At 47.8% G+C, this 20,242-nt stretch overlaps 1 protein-coding gene and 1 long non-coding RNA gene across 2 annotated transcripts; both read left to right on the top strand.

The window, feature by feature from the left end:
• Positions 1 to 11,856: 11,856 nt before the first annotated feature.
• LOC120659158 lies at positions 11,857 to 12,153 on the top strand. Its single transcript, XR_005668917.1, has 3 exons — positions 11,857 to 11,891; positions 11,966 to 12,034; positions 12,116 to 12,153. It is a non-coding gene; the product is annotated as an uncharacterized LOC120659158 (long non-coding RNA).
• A 5,025-nt stretch (positions 12,154 to 17,178) lies between these two features.
• On the top strand, positions 17,179 to 18,875 carry LOC120659068 (probable C-terminal domain small phosphatase). Its single transcript, XM_039937134.1, has 7 exons — positions 17,179 to 17,440; positions 17,550 to 17,631; positions 17,713 to 17,779; positions 18,022 to 18,104; positions 18,142 to 18,208; positions 18,298 to 18,358; positions 18,463 to 18,875. The coding sequence occupies exons 1-7, from the start codon at positions 17,179 to 17,181 to the stop codon at positions 18,618 to 18,620; spliced, it is 780 nt and encodes a 259-aa protein (XP_039793068.1). The 3' UTR covers positions 18,621 to 18,875.
• The last annotated feature ends 1,367 nt before the right edge of the window (positions 18,876 to 20,242 follow it).

Raw genomic sequence — 20,242 nt, 5'->3', positions numbered from 1 at the left:
GCCTACAGATGTGGTGGCGGCGGATGAGGTCGCAGGGGAGGAATAGATGAGGAGCGAGGCACGGTGTCGGGTGTTTGAGATTCAAATGGGAAGGAGACACGGCTGTGCGTAAGGGGTGGCGCGCCGGCACCGGTGTTAGGCGATGTGCAGTTCGCAAGCGGGGCGAGTGCCCGATCCTGTGGATGCAGCAGCAACGGCGGATGTGGAGGTGAAGGAAGATGACACCGCGAGGTCTCCTGGGCATGCGTGGAGCTCCAAGCGGCGGCGAACAGCACCACTACCAATGGCTAGGATGATCACCCGAGCATATGCGCTCAGAGCTCAACTCCTAAGCAGGCGAGCGGCGGCGGCATGAGAGACCGAGAGAGTAGAGAGGGAGGAGAGGAGCTAGAGTTTGCTCAGGAGAAGGTTGGGTTTTATTGGGCCTACTATTACATGAGCCATATTTCTATTTTGTTTCTTTTCTTTCGGGTCTCAACGGCCCCCCACGGTGCAAAATGTCTCCCCAGACCCACCACAATTCAATTTCGAGGCCCGCCCCGCCAACCCTGCGGGCAAAAATGTCCCCCTTTCCAGCCCTTAACGGGGCGGGTCCCCACGGATCCCCGGAACCACTGGCGTGTTGCCAACCTGACCCGTCAGTCTCACTGCCTCCCCCTCCCCCTCAGTAGGCCCTGCAAGTAGTGATTCAACAAGCATCTCTGGAGAGAGCTAGGAATCCAACGATGCAAGGACTATAGATGAATGCCCTACATACATGTAAGAATATGGGGTAGCAAAAACAAAATTTTCTACCACATAAACCAGGATTACTGCAGTTATAGATCACGGGATTACCACTAGACGCGCGGTTGCGGAACTTCTGTAGCACGTCGGTGTAGTGCAGATGGAAGCCGGCAGTGCAGTTGCGTGAACCTCCTCACGAACGGCTCATCCTTGTGCAGCATGCGCAGCAACTCCACGAAGTCCACACGTACGGGAAGAAGCTTCGCACTCCGGATTGCTAGATCCGCGAGAACGAACTAGGGATAATGCACGAGGAGGAGGAACAGGGAAGGGGGTGCTACTGTAGCATGTCGTTCCTGTTCACAGTACTATTCATCTGCGTGAATAGTAGCAGGCTTAGGGTTTTTAGGCACCCCTCCCTCTGTTTATATAGCCCCTTAGGTAGGCTGCCTTGGGCGCCCCTTTTGGGCCGAAAAGGCCCATTAGTGCACCTAAACCCAGTCTAATTTGGATCTCATCCTTATCAGACTTCTTTCCCTTAAGTGTGTGACTCTATAGGCTCACATGCGAATAGACATGGCCCGAGTACTCTTACTCGGCCCAATAGTAGACAGTGGCCTCTAGCAAGACATGTCAACTCCTATACGCACACAAAGATCATATCAGACGAGCCGCCACAATATCATATACATGTTGTTCCCTTTGCCTCACGATATTTGGTCTAGCTTGAAGCCGACCACTCTTTCTCGATCCTATGATTTGTAATCCTTGGTTAACTCTTAACCCTGGCATGGCCATGCATTTCTTGATCCGAATCACTCGAGGGGCCAGAGATATCTCTCTCTTGTAGAGAGGGGCAAATCTCATCTTGACCGACTATGTGTCACAGCATGCTTCTTGACAGACCCGAAAGCCACCATTATAACTACCCTATTACGGTGTAGCGTTTGATGGCTCCTAAGTAAGTCGGTTCACATCTTGAGTACATACGACGATCTCAGGTCTTAGGACACATCGTACATATTGTGTAATGAGAAGTCATCATCTCGTGTTGGGTTAGTTCTGTCTCATGTCTCACATGAACCCACATTATTAGTTTGACATCCCCATGTCCATGACTTGTGAAACGTAGTCAATCAACTAATACATATGCTAGTCTAATATTCATGTGTGTCCTCACATGAACTCCGACTAGGTACATTTTAGAATATCCATACAAGTAAAAGAGTTTCGCAAATACTTCACATAAGCATTAATCAATACAAGTTGTCATCCATGGATATTCAAGAAACACTTTGTTAATCATGAATACAAGGAAATATGATTGTCTCTAGGGCATATTTCCAACAATACACACCACCAATGGTTCCTTTTCTCTCTTTTATCATGAGAAAGCTTTATTTCTTACAGGAGACATGGATATCTTGGGGCCACTTTGCTGTTGGCGCAGCTAAGAAGTACACCACTGTCCAAAGAGAGTATTCAGAATTCTATAAATATTGCTCCAAAGCTGCTGTTTGAAGTGGGTTTAATTTCTCGATATCTATACATGCCCTCTTTGGCAAGTTTTTGCTTTTAAAAAGCCAGCTGATCACTTAGGGATGTTAATTAGTGATCTTTAGGTGCACCTCCAAACCTTTTTAGTTCAAATTTTTGTACTACTTCTTTAAAATAAGATCTCATTTTGGAAAAGTAGTACATAACTTTGAACAAAAAAGGATTGGAGGTGCACCTAAGGGTCACCAATTAACACCCCTAAGCTAACTTATTGGACAAGCTGGGTGAAGCGTCCCCTCATGAGAGAATACTTAAATGTGATACAAACATCAGTCCCAGGAGGCCGATGACACATTTATTACATCAGATAGTTCATTACCGTACAACTCTACGCGGTAGTGAGCAGAGAAGCGCCACTATCGCGAGGATTACAATCCACACACACACGCAACGATATTAAATACAAAAAGGGGGTCATCAGAGTATTGCGCCATGCGGTATCTCCTGCGGGTGACCCTAATCCACAAGCAAGGCTGGGTGCAGGACGGTACCCTACTCAACGTCCTCTGGAACGAAGTCTGGGTCTTCCTCTGTAAAAATTAAGAATGGGGTGAGTACAAACGTACTCAGCAAGTCCAACCACACCCACGGAGGGGGTATAAACAGAATATAATGCACAGGGTAAATCAAGGATAAGGCTAGGGTTTGATTTGCGGAAAGCAATATTTTTATGCAGGGGTTCATTTGAAAGAAAATATTTTCCAAAACCAGTTTTCTTGTACCGAGTAACACGAGGGGTTGATCCACACAGGATCCAAGTTTTAAGCTGCTACCGGACTCCTCATCCGCCGTAGCACACGGCACAACTGCCGGACACATTTCCAAAACAACTCACGTCAACCCATCCCAAAGTAAACACTAATTATGTGACCACACCGTAACTCGCCCAGTACCGTGGGCACGGCTATTCGAATAGATTCTTAACTCTGCAGAGGTGTGTAACTTTACCCACAAGCGGGGTACCGCAACTCGATCACCTTAGTGTCGGTGCAGATCCCAACAAAGCCATTACCCACCTTAGCTAGACCTGACTAGCCATCACGGGATGCACCAAGGGGTCATTGACCTATCACAGAGGTTGTAACCGGGGCATAAGTCACACAGAGCTAATCCCTTCTCCTTGATCACCCGTTGCTCTCAGCTCTTCTGATGGCTATCAGACTAACTAGTGGGGTTTATGCTAAGCCGTTGTCCATACAACGGTCGAGTGGTTTGCACGATAGTGGAGTTAGGTGAGATGACACACCAACTCGGTCCTTAGTGGTGACAAGATGGATATCTCCCTTCCTTGTTCTGCCACACAGGCACGAGCACACCAATCGGCAAATCACACAGAAATGCCATCCATCCCGTCTAAACTCATCTTTCGAAAATTCCACTTTTATCCCTTCCCACACACACACACCTTTTCTTTATAAAAACAATTTGTATTGTGTATAAGATCCTAAGCGTTCTAGCAGCTATTAACGTCCAAACAAAACACATTCAGACATTAATCTAGGTGGTCAAGGAATGGTTATAACAAATCAAGGGGTGGCTATCAACCGTGTTTTCAGCAGGTAAAACATATACAATTTTATAAAACAGGTCAACAGGTTGTGTTTATACAAACTGGGACAAAAGCATGAATCAAAGGATGGGATTGAACTTGCCGTCTTCAAAGCCTTCGGGGAGGTCCTGATCGAAGCACTTTCCTCCGGGTTCGGGGTCGCCGAACTGGTCCTCGTTCGCCTGTTCACAGTGCCGCCCATCGACGGGTTCACCCTCGTTCACATCGTGATCTACGACGCATACAAACATGCACACAATCAAGAAACAGAAATAAAAGTTTTATCGTTGAGCTCGAATCGGGAAATAGTTAAGATATGGAGTTCGGAGTAATATTATAGGGTGGTTTCCTAGTGGCATGGGCAAAACTATGTCATGAGAGGCGTGGTAAAGTTTTAGGTAGATCCGAGGTCGTTTGGCGCATGAAATGATACGTTATAGGAAGGTTTAGGGGTTAAATAAGGGTCCAGGGGCCTATTTGCAATTATTTCTGGGCGTGGAAGGGCCTGATTGCAATTTCTAGAGATATCCGGGACATACTAAAAAGATGTAGGGGTTTATTTATAATTAAGTTTATATGGTGGGGGTTTTCTTTGTAAATATTGTAAAGGGTAGGGCTTAATTAGCAAAAGGGCTAAAGGGTGGAGGGATTTTTAAATAAAAGCATCAAAGGGCGGGGGCGTATGGGCATATTTGCCCTGTCTCCTTCCTCCCCTCGCGCTGAGAAACAGGGGAGGGGGGCGATGCTCGTCGGAGCTCGTGGGCCCGCGGCCTGGAGGCACGGCGACGGCCCGGAGTAGGGGGGAAAAAGGGAGAGAAGGGGGAGGCGAATCGATTCCCCTACCTAGCTCAAGTTGGGATGGAGCGAGGCGGCGGGGCTACGAGGGCAGGCGGCGGCACTAGGCGGCTCTAGCGGCGGCGCTAGGGGAGCAAAGGAGGAGCTAGGGCGGCGGTGGTGGCTCGTGGTGGCGAAGGGCGACGCGGAGGGCCTCCTTATAGCCCAAGTAAGGCGGTGGAGCGGTGCGGGTAGGTGGCCGGCTAGCGAGCTCCGCGGGCGGCCATTAATGGCGCTCGGCCGGTCTCGCGTGTCGCGGAGCGGTGCGAGCAGCGAGGCCGCAGCACAGGGCGAGCTGCTGTGCGCGGGCGTGGCTCGGCGTGCTTGGCAGCGGGCCCGAGCGTTGGCGCGACGCAGATGGCGGCGTGCGGCGTGCGTGCAGCTCGGCGGGCGGCGCGGCCAGGCGACGTGACGCGTCGTCGAGCAGCTCAGCGGGCAGCGCGGCCGTGTGGGTCGCGTGGAGGCAGCCGGGAACGGGCGCGTGCGCGTCTGTGTGAGGGGCAGGGCCGGCGTGGCGCGCGCGGCTCGGTGTGAGCGCGGTGAGCGCGTGCGCGCGCAGCGGCGGTTCATGCGGCGCGAGCGGAGGGGGCAGCGGCAAGCGGCGCGGCGTTGCACGTGGGGCGCAGGGGCGAGCGGGACTGGGGCGGCGTGGCCGCGTGCGCGCGAGTGGCGCGACGCGCGGGGCCAGGAGCAGCATGTCGCGGCGGGTGGTGCGACGAGCGGCTGCTCTGCAGCGCGCGGGAAGGCGAGGTCGGGCTGGGGCGTGCGCGCCGAGCGGGCTGCGGAGCGGCTCGGGTGCGGCGGGGTGCCCGGGCCAGAGGGAGGGGAGGCTCGCGCGGGAGGGGGCAGGCCGGGTGCGGGGAACGGCCGGGCTGAGCAGCGCTCGGGAAGGGAGAGAGAAAGGAGAGAGGAGGAAGAAAAGAGAAAAATAAAATGGAAAAGGGGAAAAGAAAAAGGAAAGGAGGGAGAGGGAGAAAAAGAGAGATTCGCGGCGAGCCTTTCGGCGGCGACCACGACGCCGGTCGGGCACGCGCGGCTGTCGCGTCCGCGTGCCGCGGCTTTGGCGGGAAGTGGCGTGCGCAGATCGAGGGAAACAGAGGGACGGAATGGAGACTGGATTCGAGTGTTGGGACAGGGGAAAGATTTTGGGGAGTTAGGGTTCAGGTTTTAGGAGGTTTTGAACTCAACGACGAAAACTTTTGCAAATAAATAATTTAGCGCGTGATTTAATTTTAACGGATTTTCGGGATGTCACACTGGGGTATAACTACTTCAGCTTCTTCTCTGTTAGATTCTATATATTATGTCTTCTCATGCATATATAGAAGCTAAGGTATACTCTAGATTATAGACGTTGTCGTTCAAAAGCATTCGAGGATTTCACTACGGACGACGTTCCTAGTCACTACAACAAAATCAGGTGGTAGCTACGCTTGCATTGTTATGCTATTAAAAGTGTGTCAACATTTGGTGTGGTTCCACTATTAGATATGGTAGTTGATACGTTTCAGCAAGCGTTTCAAAACGTACAACTTAGATAAGTTTTTAAACTGGTATTGACACGTTTTAATAAAACACTAGTAATCTTACAGCATGTTTGGTTACAAACTTTTTTCAGAAGTCCCTATCACATCAAAAAGAATCTTACTATTTTATATTATTAAATAAAATCTGTTTATAAATGTTTTTTTGACAGCTGAGTGTTTTTTCGCGAGACGAATCTAATGAGCCTAATTAATTCATAATTTGCTACAGTGATGCTACAGTAACCATTCGCTAATCATAGATTAAGATACGTCATTAGATTCGTCTCGCAATTTAGCCCCAGGGTTCTGCAGTTAGTTTTATAATTAACCTTTATTTAATACTTCTAAATACTAAAAAGTCCTTGGGACTTTTTTTAAGTCTCTGTTCCAAAACACCCTCTTAGTATCTAGATACGTTACTAGATAGTGTTGACATGTATTAAGAAAGCGCATCAAAAACTTGATGCTGATGCACATATCGGCTTACAGGTAGAAGTGTTATAAGCACAATTTTTAATATGTCTCAAGAAATAAATTAGAGTGGCTTTTTTTTTGAAAAATGTAAAAAAAAAAACAATCAGGCTGTCCTTCAAACCTGCAACCTCCAGATATGAAAAAACTCTTAGCATACCAACTAAGAAGCACAATCAAACATGTATTCCTTTATATATTTTATAAATATATGGTCCATCAAAGTAACAAGAAAATTTATACATCGAGTCTTTGTACTTTGTCGAATCTATTTCGTGACTCGTGACTGATGCTGCACCTCTAGTGAGTGCGAAGGTCCGCTCCCATGATCCTGTCTCTATTCCTCAATGTGTTGGCAACATCTGTGCAAAATAAAGATCAGGACCACACAATGTGCCAGCAGGGAGGAGTTCTTGTTTTTGAAATTGAGGAGTTGGAGGAGCTGAAATCAGGTCCATGGCAGCACTTCGATCAAGAAGTAGGTGATAAAAGAAATATAAGCGATGCTAGTACCATTGAGTTGGTTGGTGCGCACTGGTTATTGATCCTGCATGCGTTTCAACAAAGCATCTCATATTTTCTAGATACGTTTAAACAATGTCTCTACAAATCTTGACACGGTCCATGCGGAGACCCTCCAGAAACATATCTACACTCCATTATCCCCAAATTAATGCGGAGACGCTCCAGAAACGTATCTACACTCCACTATCCCCAAATTAAAGCGTATCTACATGGGTTTTTTTCTAGTATTGACAAGTTGAGTTCACAAAAAGGAAAAAAAAAGGCTATCCCAAGTAGTGACTATATATCTGGTTTTTGCTTTGCTTTTGTAGTGACCAACAAAAGGAAAGAAGGGCACATTGGCACCTGGATGCTTGCTTGGTAAAGGTTGTACAGCAGCTATCAGGATGGCGAGTTGGCGACCACCGCAAGTGCTCCCAATGGCTGACTATGACACCTTTCAAAATCCTGCCTCCCTAAGCCTGGTGGATGACAGCCACATGCTGTGATATCCACGCACTGTTCATGATGCTTGAGCAATGTAATTGCTCAGATTTGGTTCACACGACAAGGCGATCCGGTGTAACCATGACACCGGCGAAGATTTTTTGGAACACTTGGATTCTGCTGGAACCTATTCTTTTTAGGATTGACAAACTGATATCGTTTAGCAAAATTCTGGTGGAACACTGTAATTTTATTATTGGACACCATAATTACGATTAAATTACTTTGCAAAATTCTGTTGTATGTGATGCAAAAAACAAGAAGAATAAAGATGTGGAATCCGTCACACAAAAGGTACGGAGCTATATATCTGTCCTTCTAGTAGAAATTAAATACCCGATAAATTTCACTTTAACTATTTGTACTTAGTATCTAGCAACATTTCTTTTTAAGAAAATGGAATACTCCATCCATCCACATATGTGTAAGGACTTCTAGTTTGGCTCAAGTCAATCTATCCTAAATTTGATCAAATTTACAAAGAAGAGTATACTGCATGGAAGATGATCATGCACACAAAAAAGTTTGCTTATTTCTATCTCAGAATATAGCTACATTTAGACTTTCTTAAAGTCAAACGTAAATAATCATAGAGGCCAATAACATAAAAAATTATGTTAGTAGATTCATCATGAAACCAACTATTATAACATGTAATATTTTTTGTTTGAAATAAATTATTTTTAGAGATATTGTTAGTCAAAGTTTAAAAAAAGTTTGACTTGGAAGAGACCTAATAATAAACCTAGAATATTATAGGACGGAGGGAGTATGTGCTTGTGAAGAACAAAAAAAAGTGGCACTACTACAATTCTGGATTTTGCGAGGCACTTAAAAAAGGCCTCTGAGGCGGGCACAAAAAATGACCGCCCAGCATTAACAGAGACGGTCATTTTTTATTAACTGAGGCGGTTATGAAAACCGCCTCAGAAAATCGTTTAACTGAGGCGGTCAAACATAACATGACCGCCTCTGTTAATACTTCTATTAACAGAGGTGGTCAAACATAACACGACCGCATCAGGCGCCTTTTTTATTTTTATATTTTTCGAAAACATTTTTTACAGAAATATATTTTCAATATCACAATTTAGAGTTATGTACCCCTGCCGCCCAGCAGCGGGGCGGCAGGGACTTATATGTAAATTTAAAAAAAAATATTTGCGCGGGAGCCCTTGGCGGGAGCCTGCCGCCCCCCTGGCGGGCGGCAGGGCCCCTGCCGCCAATCCACTGGGCGGCAGGGGGCCTGCCGCCCGCCAGGGGGGCGGCAGGCTCCCCAATCCTGTATAAAACGGTATCCCTCCCCCTCCCCCCTCATTTGCTTCCCACGACATCCAGAGAGCGGGAGGGAGAAAGGAGGGGTGAGGGAGAGAGTTGTAACGGCGAAGCCCTGCCGGATTTTGGATCCTAACCGCAGGTAAAAAATATTTCTCAACTTTCTCAATTTAAATTTATTGTATGTTTAATTCTATAATTAGTGTATGCAGCAGTAATGATATTTTAGCGATTTAGGTAATGTTTTTAATATAATTTAGGTAGAATTAAGATTAGTTTTTAGAAAAACCAATTAGGTTTACCAACAACTTTTGTGGTATTGATTAGTTGTTTAATATGAGAAAAAATTTCGAGAAATAGTCAGAAATTGTAGAAAATATTAGAAAAGTATATGAAACATTCAGATAAATTGTAGAAAATGCAGAAAAATTTAGAAAATGTTAGAAAAATATATTTATAAAAATATATTGTAAAAAATTGTAGGAAATGCACGAAAATGTTAGAAAAGTTTATGAAAATTTAAGATAAATTGTAGAAAAATGCAGAAAAATTATAGAAAATGCAGAAAACTTATATTTTTTTGTGTTAGGTATGGCCGGAGATACGCCAGCTCTACTTGACGGAGTCATAGACTCGTCGCACCGGTCCTTTCTTGCTGTGGTTCAGCGCGTGAAACTTAACGTGCTGCGTCCACGTCCACCAGCGGAGTTTATTCCTGTTGAGCCACAATGGGTGCCCAGGTGATATGTCGTCGGATTATGTTTTTAAAAATATGTTTGTTTCGTATACGTTTCGTACATAATGTACTTACATTTGATCGTTCTATTTTTCAGGTTGAGTGAGGCTGGTCTTCTTACTATAGCTCGTCTTGCTGAGAGTGGTTTAGTACAGCTGGACAGGTCTCTACTTACGGCTCTAGTTGATAGATGGAGGCCTGAGACAAACACCTTCCACCTCCCTTGTGGGGAGATGACACCGACCCTACAGGACGTTGCGATGCTGCTGGGTCTTCCTATCAGTGGAGATGCCGTAGGGCCTCGTGTCGTCCCGCCTACGTGGTTGGACGATCTAGAAGAGCGTTTTGCAAATATTGACATCGCGATTGATGTAGAAGAGCACCCAAAAGCAACAGGCCCTGCCAAGGCATGGATCCTCCAGTTCCAGGTACATACCTTGTTATGGAACAATTAATGTTAGAGTTATGCTTTTTACTAGTGCAGTTATGGTTTTATTTTATAATTGATCTCGTACTCATAAATATTCATCATTTCTATGCACCCCGACAATTTGGCACATGATGCTGATGATGATAGCGTCACTCGATCCCTTGAGGCATACCTGTTGTGGTTGTTTGGATACATAATGTCCAACAACTCACACGGGGCCTATGTGGATAGGGTGCTTGTGCCTTACGCACTGGAGATCGCAGAGGCAGCTGTGGAGGAAATGCCTCAATACAGTTGGGGTGCAGCGGTACTTGCAGCCACGTACCGTGGCCTCTGCAAGGCATCGGTGCAAAATAAGCACAATGCAATTCTTACAGGATGTCCAATTCTGCTACAGCTTTGGTCGTACGAGAGGATAGCAATTGGTCGCCCGCTTGTCGACCACTCACCGTATGAGCTGGATATGTACGGTGACACTGAGGACGATAGGCCCACCATGGGGACTCTCTGGTACGCTTGTCAGGTACGGAAATAACTGTTACTCGTACTATTCTGTTGGCAATTCTGTTGCTTTGTTTTACCCTCTTTGTATTTCTTATTTGTACATATTTTTATTAATTTTGTGCAGAAGAGGTGGGCCCACGTACAGTCTCGTCGGGCCTATCTTGATTTTGTGGCTGAGTTTGATCGGTTGACACCTGAAGACGTCGTGTGGGAGCCCTACTCCGAGTTGGCTATAAACACTCGTGCACCGATCGGGATATCTTCGGTTTGCTTTCAGGACCAGGCCTTATGGATGACAACTACAGCGTTGGTGTACGACGTTTACATTGAGGCTCACTGCCCGGACAGAGTCAGGAGATAGTTCGGTCAAAGGCAGTTGTATCCTGTGCCGTCAGCATTGGATCGGGTCGAACGCCATGACCACATGTAACAATTCATATACTATTTCAGTGACTATGCATTGTATAGTTAACTAATCATATTTGACTAAATTGTTTTCAATATTTAGTTTATCGAGGACTGGGCAACCCTTCTCCAACATGTGGGTGACAAGGGTGCAGCCTTGGGTCGATGGCTGGGACCAGGCAGAGGAGAACGTGGCGCTTGCGACCCCTGCACACACGGAGGCTTCGTACAGGGCGTACCTGAGCTGGTACCAGCCTCAGACTCGTTGCCGCTTGATATATGCTGACATGCAACCACAGCCGCATGTTGCGACAGCACAAGATGGGTACGCACGACATAGGGACGAAGCATTAGCTGGGGCGGTGAGTCAAAGTTATCATCGCTTTTCAAATACTTTGGATTACAGTGTTAATGCCTTTTTTTCTTGCTTGCAGTTTGAAATGTGCATGTTGATGGACTTAGATGCCAGGGCGAATTTGATGAGGATTCGAGGGGGATCTATGATGGATAGGAATGAGCAAGAGTCGGCCTGGACCCGAGTTTCACAAAGAGCTCATTCCATGCTTGAAGCCTTTGGTAGCCAGACATCGTACGATGACTCGTACGGTTCGTCTCAAGCCTCGACGTCGTTTCCTTGTGGTCCCACACAGCAGCAGTCTTCCCAAGCACCTTATTGGTCTCAGCAGCATTATCCAGGTACGTGAGGATACTTACTAACTTCCTACTTTGAAGCCAACAATTAATTCTCAGTCCATACAGGTGATGCACACCCACCTTACCAACCTCACGGAGGGACTCAGTTTAGTACCATGGCACCAGCTGCAGGGATGTCATTTCAACCAACACAAGCACCACCACGACCTTTCGGTAAACATATAGTCAATATCTTAATTTCAATTAATTGTGGTATGAAGTCTAATTCCTTTTGTATTTACATATAGGATCACAACAGGGGTATGATGCTGGACTTTCTTCGTATTACCCTACGGCGACAGCAGAAGGAACGCAAGGTAAATACCTAATCTGTAGCCCGAATTTATCATGTGCTTCTTATCTCTATGAATATTTTAAATAATTTGAACGGTTTACAGGATCGCACCACCAGCTTCCTGATATGGGTCATTCCTCGTATCCACCACCACCAGGTACGTATGATGAATATATACCAAAATATATGACTTATAAGACGATATTAAGATATCTTAATTGCTACTGTATAGGGCCCACACAGGATACCTTTGAGGCGAACTTCGAAGATTGGAGTCGGTTATTTTCTACACCTAACCCGCAGGCCGATATTACCTTCCAGACACCTGTGCCCACCGGACGTCCAGGTAGAGACGTAGGGCCTCCAGAGCGACACACCTACTCTACAGACCACGTCCACGCTCAGCGTAAAAGAGGTCGACATGGCCGTTGTGGCCGGGGTGGTTAGGATGTGCTTCTAGTTGTTTCTGTATTTTTGTTATGGACATGTCATCATGTTATACTTATTTCGTTCTCATACATCACCTATTTCGTTCTCATTTGCGTATGTGTGTGAATTGCTAGCTTATACTTTTCATATCCATGTTCTTTACTAATGGTTTTTATTTGTATCCATATCTAAAACACATATAATGGCCACAGCAAGTTGTCCACAGCAGGGAGCCTGCCGCCCCCCTGGCGGGCGGCAGGCCCCCTGCCGCCCAGTGGATTGGCGGCAGGGGGCCTGCCGCCCGCTAGGGGGGCGGCAGGCTCCCGCCAAGGGCTCCCGCGCAAATAAATTTTTTTTAAATTTACATATAAGTCCCTGCCGCCCCGCTGCTGGGCGGCAGGCCCCCTGCCGCCCCCCTGCCGGGCGGTAGGGGTACAAAACTGTAAATTGTGATATTGAAAATATATTTCTGTAAAAAGTGTTTTCGAAAAAAATAAAAATAAAAAAGACGCACCGCATCAGTTAATGGACCGGCCCAATCAAAGCCCAATTGAGCCCGGTTGCAGAGAGAAGTATAAAACAAATCCTAACTCCCTCAAACCCTAACTCCCTCTCTCTGGCGGCCCCACTCTCCCTCTCTCTCTCCCTTCTCCCTCTCCGATGCCGCGGCGGCCGGCGGCCATCGGCGGCGCGTCACCTCCCCGGCATCCTCCAGCGGCGCGTCACCTCCAACGGCGGCCGGATCCAGCGTCATGGCGGTTCGGGACGCGCAAGCTCAGGGCGGCGCGCAAGCTCAGCGGCCTCGGCGCGGCGGGAGGCGGACGGACGCAATAGCGGCGGCGCGTCACCTCCCCAGTGACCTCCAGTGGCGCGTCACCTCCAGCGGGCCCCCGTGGCGGCGTGGCGGCGGAGCGGACGGCGTGTGGCGGCGGACCGCCGTGGCAGCGGTGAGCGACGGCGGCCGCGGCGCGGCCCTAATGGGCTCGTCGGGCCCGTGATGGGCTCGACGGACCTGTCACGGGTTTTTCCTTTTTCTTAATTTTTTTTATTTGATTAACTGAGGCGGGCACAAAAACGCCTCAGAAAATGCTCTTTTTCTGTGACCTTAGGTTTGAGGCGTTTCTTGTGGCCGCCTCAGAAAATCAATTTTGCACGCCTTTGTAAAGATTAATATAGTAGTGTGGACAGTAGTGGAAGTTTAATAGTAGCCTTAATGATATGGCTTTTAATTTTCCAAGTGATGGTTTTGATAATGATCTGCCCCAGAGATTTATTTTCACATGCTTGATGCTTTTGAGCATATCATCAGAGGAGCACATTGCGCACTACATAGAACAGGGAAGTAGCTAGCTATATATTTTTGAACGAGGTAGCTAGCTATATATTGGTGACAGGATCGGAAATAAAAAGAGGAGAGATAGATTCCATGGCGCGATCGAGGATGCGCGTTGCACACATGTGCCGTACAGCCGCGCGAACCGATGGCCGGGCCCCACCGGGCAGGCAGCCTTGCTTCGTCAACCTCTGAAGCGATCTCTGGGCCTACCCGAGCCCACACACAATTTATGGTGCTACAGTAGCATGCATTATGTATTACCAAAAGCCACGACGTTTTTTTGGGACTAGGGAAAAAAATCCAAAAATCGGCATCGTCTAAGGCACGGATCATAGTTATTAAGATCGGATCGGAGATCGAAGCGGTGAGGCTTCGCTTCGCTGGTTCACTGTTCCAACCATATAGAACCGGTTGAATCGCTGGTTCGATAGTATCGGATCGAAAAACCGAACCGCTCATAAATACTTTCAAACCGGTGCAATATCATGCATAATATTATATAAAAGATAATTAGAGAGCTGATCATATGTACAAATAAGTTGTTAAGTAACATAATTATATAAACAAATTCCAACTAATCTAGCCACAAGTCCACAAAAGATACTAAAAAATATCATTTTGTGTGTTTGTGGTTGCTACTACTGTAGAATAGATCTCGGCCGGCCGGGGAGCAAGCAAGGCCTGCAGTGCAGCTGTGTCAGTCTTACTACTGGCTGGTGGAGTATCTCTCTAGCTATAGGGATGGATGGAGATGCATGTCTGGATAGATGCACATGCAGCACCACATATATAGGCCAGGCATGCAGGCATTGCTGTGTCCTCGAGTCAATCGCTGTGCTGTGCTGTGCTGTACTCACGGTTCACCGTTTCGGTCGGAAAGACCGAAATTTCGGTACTTTTTCCTGTTTTCGCTACTCACCGGGAAGCGAATTTCGGTCCGGAAAGTGGGTGATTTCGGTTTCAAATTCAAAAATATGAAAGTCAAATTTTGATAAAAAACGAAATTCGGAACAGTAAAAACGAAATGGTGAACCCTCCTGTACTACGTGCTCGTCCGATCAGGCCTTGCCAGTTTAATTGCATGCCATGGCGACGGAGATCAGGACACGCGGTACGTGTTGTCTTGGAGTGGATGATGAGATGCCATCTCCTTTGATTATATTCATTCGTTCTACACTGACGGCATGTCTCCATATATATCGATCACATCCTATTCCTTCGTCTTGCTCCTCCAGCCTGCGTATCTCCCAACTCCGATCTCGTTCTTCCTTCCTGATAGTATGTACCTGTGTATTGTCCTCAGCAAGAGCAAACCAACTGGTCGTTGCAGTATAGTGGCGAGTATTCCCGTCTACTTTTTTTGTTTTTTCTTTTGTCCTTCCTCTGCTCCGGCCAACATTTTACAGTTACTTGGGCCCAACCAACATACAATGTCCATCTGGGCTTGTAATCTTCCAGTGTCTGCTCATGCCCTGCTGCTACACCTGCTCCTGTTCCGGCGACACCCGGGCCTGGAACGACGCCCAGCACGCGGTGTCCTCGTCCGCCTCCAAGGCGTCCATCCACGCGGCGACGTCGTCGATCATCTCGTCTTGGTCGGCGTCGTCGCCGTGCCCTTGCGCCGCCGTCCAGGAGGAGTCGTCCTCGGCGTCGCTGACGAGCGGTGGTTCGTCTTCTTCGTCGTCGATCAGGAGTTCAGGACATGGCGTACTCCGACCACGCACATGCCGAGGGAGCATCGTCTCCGCCGCCGTCGTCGCCTTGACCGCAGCGCAGCAGGTGGCGCTCCAGGTGCTTGTCGGAGCAGAATACCATTGCCTTGTCGCAGGTGCCGCATGCCCTGTCGGCCCCCCACGTGCCGCACAGCGGCGCGGCCTCGACTCCGGTGCACCTCGCCTCGTCCGGCTCGTCCTCGGCGGGGTGGTAGTAGCACGCGCTGTCCTCGGCCAGCTGGCACCGGAACACCCGCACGCTCCGGCGCCGGCTCCCGCCCGCGAGCGCCGCCCGCTGCTCGCCCTGGTCCTGGAGCAGGCACGCCATGGCGGGGCACATGAAGACGAACAAGGCGCGGTGGTACGCCGCGTCCGCGCCCTCGCCCTGCGCCGGGGGCAGCGGCGCGTACACCTGTAGTGGTGGGGAGCTTCTTTATAAGAGTTATAGAAAATAAAATGGGAGGAGCCTGACGTGGGCCGAGTACGAGTGGGCCAGCCAGCCCAAATAGTAGGAGTTTGCCCCGGCCCACCCAAACGTTTTTGCGAACCCGGAGGCGCGCGCGCGGGGAAGCCGAGGTGGGGGACAGGGGAGCGGGCGCCGCGGCGGCCGGCCAATGGCGTCGGCGACCGCGTGCTCCAGCGGCTACAGTGCTCTGCTCCGCCTCCGCCTCCTCGTCTCCCCGTTCCTTCCCGAGGAGCACAACTCCTATAGAAGGAGAGGGCGAGCTGGGGGCCAAGGCATTGCAGCAGAGCTTGTTGCCTGGGTTTGCTCTATTTCCCAAGCACCAAGCTGAAGCGAGGTCGAGGGAGAACGTCGCTTCGCGTGACAGATGCGGCCGGACGAGCTCAAGCTCACTGCCGCCGCCGCGCCGGAGGCGGTGGAGGAGGAGGGGATGGCGGCCGCTGCTGCTACTACAGGTTCGCTTCAGTTCGTCGTGCAGGGTCTGGGGGTGTGGTGACACCATGCTTAGGTGACTTTTTTTTTCTCGGCTTCTGCAGATGATGGTACGCTGGGTGAGGTGGTGAGTGATTTGGAAGATACTTGGAGGAGCTCTGTAAGCGCAGGCCCGTATCTAGGCACGTGCAGGCCGTGCGACCGCACAGGGCCCCCAAATTTAAAGGGCCCCCAAAATATTAGATATACATTAGATATAGTCATGTAAAGACTTTAATTTAGTTGATTGTTGATCCAATTTATGGAAAAATATGGCCTAAATAGCTCCTAAAAGATAAATCATTGTAGGCGTATCACTTGTCACTTCCTTTTACATAGGTGCTACTCGGGGTCACGTGTGTGATCTCGAGTGGACCTATCACAGCACCACAACCTCTCCAGGATTCCATGTTTTGAACCTAAAATCGGCATAATAAACCAGACCCCTCAATGCTTTGTTGCTAGAACAAATTTTTTTTTGGAATTTTTTTGTTGCTCAAACAATAACAATTGTTCCAGCAATAAAAGAAATTATTCCGGAACAAAAAAAATAGTTATTGGACCATTTGTGATGATTTAACTGCCAGTCACACGTGTGACTTCTAACATTTGTGCTTTCACACAGCACATCACGCTTGCCGACTGCTATCGTTTGGTATTCGCGATCCTGCACTAGGCCACTAGGGCCCAGTCCATTGTTTCGCACAGGGCCCTTGAATTTGCCGGTACGGCCCTGTGTAAGCGAGGAATCAAGGATGCAGAAGAGGAAGACGGATCAAGTGACTGTTTCTGACCTACCATTCATGGATCTTGTGACCAGCACGAAAGCTGCGGGTAATGGCGGTTCCTCTGAAAAGAAGGATGGTGAGGAAGCCAGCAAGGTTCCGGACATGGTCTCACCGATCAGGGTGCAAAGGAAGAAGCTCCTTATTCTGGATCTCAATGGTCTGCTTGCTGATATTAACCAGGACGACCGCAACTCGCATTTGTCGCACGGGAAGGTCCGAGGCAAACTAGGTAAATCGATCAATCTGCACGTCTAATAGTTAATATATAATGCCGTCGTTCTTGGTAAAAAAAATTTGTCTATAAAACTGACTCAGATTTGCTGTGGTAATAATAACAGTCTTCAAAAGGCCCTATTGTGACGATTTCCTGAGGTTTTGCATCAGCAACTTTGAGCTGGGGATATGGTCGTCAAGATTGAAGTAATAGTTCTTCCGCCTGGGTTTCTTTTACTTGTGTAATTCCTTTTGCGTGGTTCTGACTGCAAACTTTCATTTCTTCAGAGCAAATACGGATGCGGTTGTTGATATCCTTATGAAAGATCTGAAACAGCATCTCTTGTTCTGTTGGGTAAGTAATGTCTTTGTGCAGTCCAAACAATGCTAGCTAGTGTGCATTTTCTTTTTTTCTATTTTCAAGTACTGCTACAGAGCAAAGTGTTACTAATACTAAACAAAACAAAGGATGCGTTCATTTATTTCGTTTTGCCAGAGCTTAAGCACTGCTACAGAACAAAGTGTTACTAATAGTAAAGGAACTTTGTCTGCAAGTTATCCAGTTTCTAATTGTAGATGCTGCTCTGGTTTGGGCAGGACTCATCTAAATGCACTGCGACTGGACATTACACTGTTGAAAACAAGAACAAACCGTTAGTGTTGAAGGAACTGAACAAGCTGTGGAACAAAGAGGAACCTGATCTTCCCAGGCAGCAGGGGGGAGTTCTCACCCTCAAATACTCTGCTTGTGGATGATTCCCCTTACAAAGCTCTGCGCAACCCGGTACTGCTTGCCTTCTCCCCTGTTCCTATACCTGTAACATTGTGAAGGCTATTCACACATAATCCTCTTTTGATGTCTGTATTGTGCAGCCACACACTGCCATTTTCCCTTACTCCTACAGCTATAAGAATGACAAGGATGATTCATTGGGTAAGCAAAGAACTTTACCAGTCAACATTATAAGAAATTAATTCGTACATTGGAATATCAACAGAAATGTTTTGTGTTTCATATTAATAATGTCCCATGAACAGGACCAGGTGGAGATCTTCGCTTGTACCTGGAGAACCTTGCTACCGCAGACGATGTCCAGCGTTACGTCGAGGACCACCCTTTTGGCCAACTTCAAATCACAGAGAGGAACCCAAATTGGAAGTTGTATGCACAGATCCTTGATGGAAGGGTTCCATAGCTTGATGGTGAAATCCATAGTTGCTAAAGGTTTCTGTCCGCATTCGAGGTTTTGACTGTTGAGTTTTGCTCACTTTGTGTGAGAACTTGTGTTGGCTGATTTACAGTTTAGCTTGCAATGCTGCTGTCCCTGCTTATCCTCGAGTACCAGTAAACTTCTAGTTGTGCTAGTTCCCTTAAATTAGAGAAAATCTGATGAATTCTTCTGGCAGTATGCTGTGATCATCACAAAGTGCTGTAATCTTTTATTTTTATGGGAGTGCTGTAATCTTTTCAAGTTCACTGAGCTCTGTTGCAGATCCATTTGTTCACCTATGTTTTTGCCCCTTCCCTTGATACCACCGTCACCAAACATATGTTGAATGACGACAGTTATCAAGAGAGCTCAGTTCACAGATGGTCGCTGAGCATGTCTTGGTCGAAAGCTAAACAACGCGATGCCGATTACTCCATCTGAAAATCGTTATCGTTTCATGTTATTTGCTCTCCTCCTCTCAAGGGGAAAAAGAAGAAGGAAATAGAAAAGCAGCTTCGCATTTAAGCCGGCCGTCCCGAGCGGTCCTCTCGAGGGCCCTCTCTGGCGGCCTGGCGCGCCGGAAGAGCAGGTTCCTCCGCAACGCAAGTTGATGAACACCAAGCTCTCGCAGAGCCAAGGGAGAGCCGGTCGGAGACCATGGTGGACGCATGCTGTAGCAGCGGCGGAGGACTCTCTTGGACGGCCGAGACGCGGCAGCGCTCCGGCGAGGGGCGGATGGCGACCCCGGGAGCGGACGGTATTTCAGATACCGACCGGGTGGACGGTGTTTGAAATACCGTCCACCCCTAGGTCCATCCTGTCCGTCCAATGTGTATTGTGCGGCTGGGATAATTTCGAAATCGCCTCCTATTTTACATCCTTTTTCCCTTCCCTCGCCATCCAAGCGCGTGGCTAGGGATGAAAACGGTCGGAAACGATTGGCAAAAGGCTCCACCATTTTCATTTTCATATTTTTTTCATCGGAAATGAAAGCGATACGGTATTTTCGAAAACGAAAATGATGTACGTATTCTGGTAATTTCGGAAACAAAAATATACGGGCGAGAACATATCGATAACGATCGAAACCCATCAAAACAATATTTAAAAATGATAAACATATCAAATAATAGAGCATAACATTAGCTATATGACTTGACACATCTCACATGTAAGTAGTGAAGATTCGATTAAGATATTAGTCCAAATATCGAACCAATCCGTGATAACCAACACATAGTAGCATGCACGATAGTATGACACAAGGTTGCACATATCATACATGACATAGTCCATGATCATTAACATCAAAGACGGTGGCATCGATCGTCCTCGAGATGATGCATCTCCTGTTGGTGCCATCGCCCTGTGCTGTGTCGTCGGCGGTCGCCGTTGAGGGATAGCACCGGAGGCCAGAGGGTAGGGGGTCCCAGGTCACCGGAGGGTGTAGCCGTGGAGAGGGGGCGATGCCAGCGCGCGGCAAGTAATGAGGGCTGGGCACTGAGGAGTGGAATCAGGGCCGAAGCTAGAGCTGAATCGAAGATGATGCCTTGTTCATGATTCTGCTGCTAATTATTTAATTTATAAGATGAAAATTTAATAATTAA

The sequence above is a fragment of the Panicum virgatum genome, chromosome 2N (assembly GCF_016808335.1).
Source record: "Panicum virgatum strain AP13 chromosome 2N, P.virgatum_v5, whole genome shotgun sequence".
Taxonomy (NCBI): domain Eukaryota; kingdom Viridiplantae; phylum Streptophyta; class Magnoliopsida; order Poales; family Poaceae; genus Panicum; species Panicum virgatum.
The sequence above is the reverse complement of the archived record's forward strand: the minus strand, read 5'-3'. Positions and strand labels throughout refer to the sequence as shown.

Bases quoted from the DNA above. Each gene is read 5' to 3' on its own strand.
- LOC120659068 (XM_039937134.1), top strand. From the start codon at position 17,179: ATGCAGAAGAGGAAGACGGATCAAGTGACTGTTTCTGACCTACCATTC. The intron at 17,632-17,712 runs GTAATAGTTCTT...TCATTTCTTCAG, and splicing joins ATATGGTCGTCAAGATTGAA to AGCAAATACGGATGCGGTTG. The intron at 17,780-18,021 runs GTAAGTAATGTC...TGGTTTGGGCAG, and splicing joins AGCATCTCTTGTTCTGTTGG to GACTCATCTAAATGCACTGC.